Raw genomic sequence first — 6,000 nt, 5'->3', positions numbered from 1 at the left:
ATAATGTACAGGGTACATAGTAAAAACGATGTAAGTTATCTGCACACGTGTGTCAAACACGTTCGTAAATGCTGACCAGTCTACGAACCTGTCACGGAAAGGTGGTATTTTAACTCTGGGAAGCTTCACTTCATAATAAGTTTGCAGTACGGAGTGTTGCCTAGCCGATTTGTCGAATGGCGTAGTGCAGATGACAACAGTGCAGTATGTATTTACGTGTATGGCTCTTCAAACACATCCCTAATACTGTATCGATGTGCTTAGACATGACGTGCTTTTGATGATTCTGCTGAAGTGACTTTTTCAGACATGATTGCACATTGCTAACTGTTAATACTTATAAAATACAATGTTCTTCGCTACATTTTGTCTGACCTATAATCTTCTAACGATTTTCGCATCTAGTTTATAGATAAAGTACAATTAACGGACATGAATTCATTTTATTTTTTATCAGATATCATGAAACAACAAATCTTATTATAAATATCGAGTCTAATTTGCATAAATAACGTAAGCGCCATTTCGCCGAAATTTGTTTTTGATACATAATTACCAACCGCATATGAACTAAAAATATTAAATTTTAATTTTATATATTTGCGGAGATATTGGGCAGTCAATTATAACGTAAGCGACAGACGGCATACGAAACACGACACACGACAACTCAAAAAAACTCTTTCTTGTAAAATTTGCTTTTTGGCGCTTACGTTATTTATGCAAATAGGGCTCGATGTATATTATGTTTTTACTTTTAGTATTATAGATCTAGATAAATAATTTTTGTTGCCGACAAAGCTCCGCAGAAACTTAAAAAACTGGCAGTGCTAATAACAGCTGTTGTTGTTCCAGCAAGTTTAACAATTATACCCATACACATTGATAGAATAAATTGGGCTAAGAAAACCATGCTGCTAACAATGGCAACGTCGGTACCTAAGCCCCGTACTCCAGATCCCAATTTTGCACAACCGCTTCCGTCTACTTCAAACTGAAATAGTAAAAAAAATGAACTTATTAGTAAAATTTTTATTGTTTTGTAATTTTAAAGCTTTGACTCTTTAATATTAAATGCGACATTCGTAAGCATTCAAAGTAAAAAAAAATCTAGTCGGAAAGGCTATAGTCGAGACCTCGACTTATGGAATACGCGTTACATACTTTTATGAGCTTGTATTGCTTTAAAAATTAAAAAAGCTTTTTTTGCCGTTCTGTTTAACTGATCTTGATGCGATTAAGTAGGATGATAGATAATAATAATCAGTGACCGTAATTATTATAATTTGTTTTCCATTACAATTAAAATATAATAATTATTTAAAAATACAAAATGGCGGATCCAACATGACGAATTTTTCAAAAGAACATATTTGATGATCCGCCATTTTGAATTTTAAAAAATTGACAACAAATTCGTAATCAGCGATTCCGATAACTTCGCGTTTCATACGAGTCTGATAAAGTTTTCAAAAAGGTGTCCACCATATTAGATCTGCTATTTTAAATTTTTAAAAATTAACTTTAAGTTTGTAATTAGCGACCCCAAAATCCCCCGAGTAGTGAGCTTCATCCGAATCCGATGAAGTTTTCAAAAAAGTGCCCGCCATATTGTTTTTGTTATTTCAAAATAAATGCAGTTCGAATTCGGATTTTGTTTGTTCTGGCGAAAGTTTACATAAAAGTGAAATGAATAAATATGGAAAACGATTGTCCAGGTATGTAAAACTAAAGTTTACCAATGTTTGTGTCGTTGTTATGTGTTTTTGTCCAATTGTACCGTGTTTTGTTTATGTGTATTTTTAGAACGAGCTAAACAAGTGTAGTTGTGTTGATCAGTATTTTTGCATGGCAAAGCGTTGCAAAAAGTTGTAAGTGAGAAACTATTAACCAAAGTGTGCAGATTAATGAGAAACTAATCCTTTTTGTCCGAATCCACACGTTTTCGAAAAAATCTAATTTTTCTAGTACCATATGTGTTCAGTCGTGCTGAGCTGGTTGACATTTGGAGCAACAACAATCGCTCAGGAGACGCCGTACAACAGCACATATTGAGAGTGATCGCACAAAAACATTTAGATAACGAAACCATAAAGTCGATAAATGAAATAGTAAAAGGCTTTGTCAATTATTTAAATAAACACTTGCCTAAACGTTATTCAACTGTAGAAAGATTTAAGGGAAAGCACGAAAAATGGCTTGGGAAAAGCTTATTCATAGAAATCACTGGTCATTATGCATTGGCAAATAAACTCTTTCAAATGGCAGTGGAAACTCCAATGACAGCAACACAGCAAGAAGAGCATTTTCCAATGCAGCTTTACTGTCATCAATTCTTGATTTTGATTATGATATTTTACAAAGTTTTCATACAATTCTAATGACAATTAACTGCGAGTACGAAATAAGCTCGGAAAAGTTTAAAGACTTCTGTGCTAAAGTTTTTGTGGCTTATCAGAAAAAATATCCTTGGTATCCGATGTCGCCCACTGTTCACAAAGTCTTAGTACATGGGTACCAAATAATAGACACTTGTTTAGTTCCAGTAGGATGCCTTGGGGAACATGCATCAGAATCCCGAAATAAATTATATAAGAGCGATAGAAGAGGCCACGCTAGAAAATGCAGTCGATTAGACAATATTACAAACGTTTTCAATAGATCCATGGATAGTAGTGATCCGTTGCTGTCCAGTACCTATTTAAAAGAACGACGAAATACAATCAAAAAGAAAACCATACCAGCAGAAGTTATATCTCTACTACAAGCACCACATTTAGAAATTCAATGTGAAAATGATGATCCAGATTCCACACAGAATTCGTCCGACGAAGATTCTGAAGAACTGGATGGACTTGAGGTTATTGCTTCAGAAGATAAATACTATCAACTAGAAGAAAATTGAGTAACTTCTATAGTAAGTAACATAACCAAACTTATTTAAATTTTTGTAAAATGTATCTTTACTTTCAGAATGAAGCACTAATAATGGATGAATATTAAAATGTGAATTTGTATAATTGTTGCTGTTTTTTTTCATTAAATATAATAGAAAATAAAAAAGTTTAATGGAGCCTTGTTGCATGTCGGCCAGATCGGTTATATGGCAGCTTGGTAGGTCATCTTGGGAGTTAGGGCAAATCGGCCAGATTGGTTATATGGCAGCTATATGAAATAGTGCCCCAAATCATATGAAACTTGGTAGGTCATCTTGGGAGCAGACAAAATGTATACAAACCAAATTTTAAAGCAATAGCTTGATAAACAAAAAAGTTAGGGCAAATCGGCCAGATCGGTTATATGGCAGCTATATGAAATAGTGCCCCAAATCATTTGAAACTTGGTAGGTCATTTTGGGAGCTTAAAAAATATATTCAAACCATATTTCAATTCAATAGGCTTAAAATTAGAGTTTATGCCAAAAAAAACGGAAAAAAAACCATAGTGCATCGGTAGTCGTCTTAAGGAAGACTACAATGAACATTTAAACATTAAAAAATTTAATCAGTGAAAACATTGAAACTTAAAGTTAATATTAATTCTATTTAAATAAATTAACGTACAATCTGTTGTTGGTTTTACAAGTCCGCTTTCGTCGGTTTGGAGTTTGTGACTGATTTTTATGTAGTAAGTGTCGGTAAATGTGAGAGCAGTTGTCAGTGTTGCAATATTTTTGTATCTTTCAAATTTGCGGTGTGTCCGCTCTCTACGCAATGTGTAGCTTGCGCTGTTTTTTGTATGAATCTCTGTAGGCGTCTTATTTTTTATGTCTTGATGGTATATGGGATCGCTCAAAGTTAGCATTCTATTAATACAGCTAAAAGCTGTGTTTATGATCATTGTTTAGGGTGTTTTGATAAGTAATTAATTATTCGACCAGATAAAGTTGGTTTTCTGTACCATTTAAATTTTAGTTGATTGTTACATCTGCGAACAGTTGTATCCAGATATGGTAATGCTCCATCCTTTTCTGTTTCATATGTGAATTTAATTCGTGTATTGTTAGAGCTTAGTGCATTAAGTGTGTTTTGTATTTCCTTTTCCTTAGTTATTGCAAATAAATCATCTACATATTTTGTTAAGGATCTTGGTTTGTAATTAAGCTTTTTCAAAGTATTGTCTAAAAGATCTTCCATGACTATATCTGCTATGACAGGAGAAGCAGGGGATCCCATAGCCATTCCTTTGAGTTGGGTGAAAATCTTGTCATCATATTTAAAATAGCGGTTTTTCATTACGCAAAATTTTATGATGTCCATAAATAAGTGTTTCGGAATTTCTGTGTACTTTGTAATTTCCGTCCACTTTTTACTGATGATGTTTATGGCTAAATCGGTGGGTAGGCTCGGAAATAAAAATCCGTATTTCTTCATTGATATGTATGTGTTGGTAATCCTTTATTTGAAAGTTAGAAAGTTTCTTACATTGTGAGTCGATTGGTCCGTCACCTGTTTTAGTATAGCAACTATGTACTTGCACAATGCATATGAAGGGGAGCAGATAGAGGAACACATTGGTCTCAACGGCATCCCTTCTTTGTGGATTTTTGGAAGTCCATAAATCAACTAAGTTCTTGTTTTTTGTTTGAAGTCTGAAAGTTGGATCCTGTCTTAAAATTCTGTACTTGCTTAAGTCTTGTAATATACTTAGTGTTCATTTTGTCTTTATAGTCGTTTATATCCATAGCTACAGTCTTGTTTCCTTTGTCCGATGTCAGAATTGAAATGTGATTGTTTTCGCTTAGAAATCTACGTGTCTGTTCCACTGTATCTAAAAGTGCGTGGTCCCTTGCACTTAGTTTTGTTCTTGTCTTGCTGTCTTTTAGCATCAAAGAGAATTCCGTACGAGCAATGTCTTGCTGTTCTTGGTTGTTGATCGTTTGTACAAGATCTTCGCCATCCGCTATATATTTAAAGTTAGGAAATTTCTTTTTATCCACTGGTAGCGCTAGCTTCGGGCCTTTCGAAAGAAGTGCTTGTATTGTCAACGAACTACTCTTTGCTAGTGTTGTTGTTTAAGATATTGTTTTTTCGTTCGTTTCTAAGCTTGTTGTATTAATTTGTCTGTTTTGTTGTAAGCGTTGTTGTTATATTGTTGGACAACACTCTCTCGCTCTCGTGGCTGAGCAGATGTTTAATTGTTGTTTTGATTTTGTGAAACTGTATGTCATGTTGTGTAAGTAGCTGGTGATTATTATTAATAATTATGGTTAGCAATTTTATGTGGAAAAAATAAATCTGTCTTTGTACACTTTTCCTTATGTTAGGTGCTAGATATTTGTATTGTCTAAGAATTGTTTTGCAAGCGGTTATGTCCTGTATGAATTTGGGTTTTTATGCGTGATTTTCTGCATTTTAACAAGAATTTAGCCAGCTAACCAACTCAATTTAACAATTAGAAAGGTCGACAAACCAACCAACTTAAACAAGAATATATTAATTTAAAAAAAATTTACACTTTGCACCATGCGCATAAAGGTTGAGCCCATTATTACTTAAGATTTTGTGTTTACGCAGTGCCGAATGAAAAGAATACAGTCGATATCACCACCTTAACGGGTATTCACCTGCTACTTTTTTCGTTATATATTAAAATACTTCATAGAAATTACTTGTATTACTTTGAAAACATTAAATCGCTTGAACTGCCGTTGTACTGTTCCGACCTGGATGTGATCCAGTGAGATAATAGATAATACTAATCGATTACAATAATTACCACAAAAAAGTGTTGTCTTAAAAACTGTGGGTGTGTTTTGCATTTATTTATTTTTATTTAAATAAGTGTTTTAAATATTTTAAATAAAAATATAAATTAATAAAAATAAAACACGAAACTTTGGCATTCGGCACTGCGCAAAAAGTAATTATTATGTTCGTGGTAGCTCATCCTTTTTGCGCACAGTTCAAAATGCCAATTTTCGTTATTTTTAGACCCCGTACTTAAAAAAAGTACAGGGGTCTATTGGGTTTGTTTTAAAGAATATGTTCGAAACAGGCA

The 6,000-nt window shown here is 33.5% G+C and overlaps 1 protein-coding gene across 1 annotated transcript in view; it reads right to left on the bottom strand.

Moving 5' to 3' along the window:
- Positions 1-423: 423 nt before the first annotated feature.
- LOC117782562 (proton-associated sugar transporter A) overlaps positions 424-6,000 on the bottom strand; it is a 28,109-nt gene continuing 22,532 nt past the window's right edge. Inside the window, exon 7 of the mRNA XM_034619586.1 lies at positions 424-994. Within this exon, the coding sequence (XP_034475477.1) occupies positions 764-994 (231 nt within the window). The 3' untranslated portion in view covers positions 424-763. The remainder of the gene's footprint in view (positions 995-6,000) is intronic.

The sequence above is a fragment of the Drosophila innubila genome (genome assembly GCF_004354385.1).
Source record: "Drosophila innubila isolate TH190305 chromosome 2L unlocalized genomic scaffold, UK_Dinn_1.0 5_B_2L, whole genome shotgun sequence".
Classification (NCBI taxonomy): Eukaryota; Metazoa; Arthropoda; class Insecta; order Diptera; family Drosophilidae; genus Drosophila; species Drosophila innubila.
This window is presented reverse-complemented; position numbering and strand designations above follow the sequence as displayed.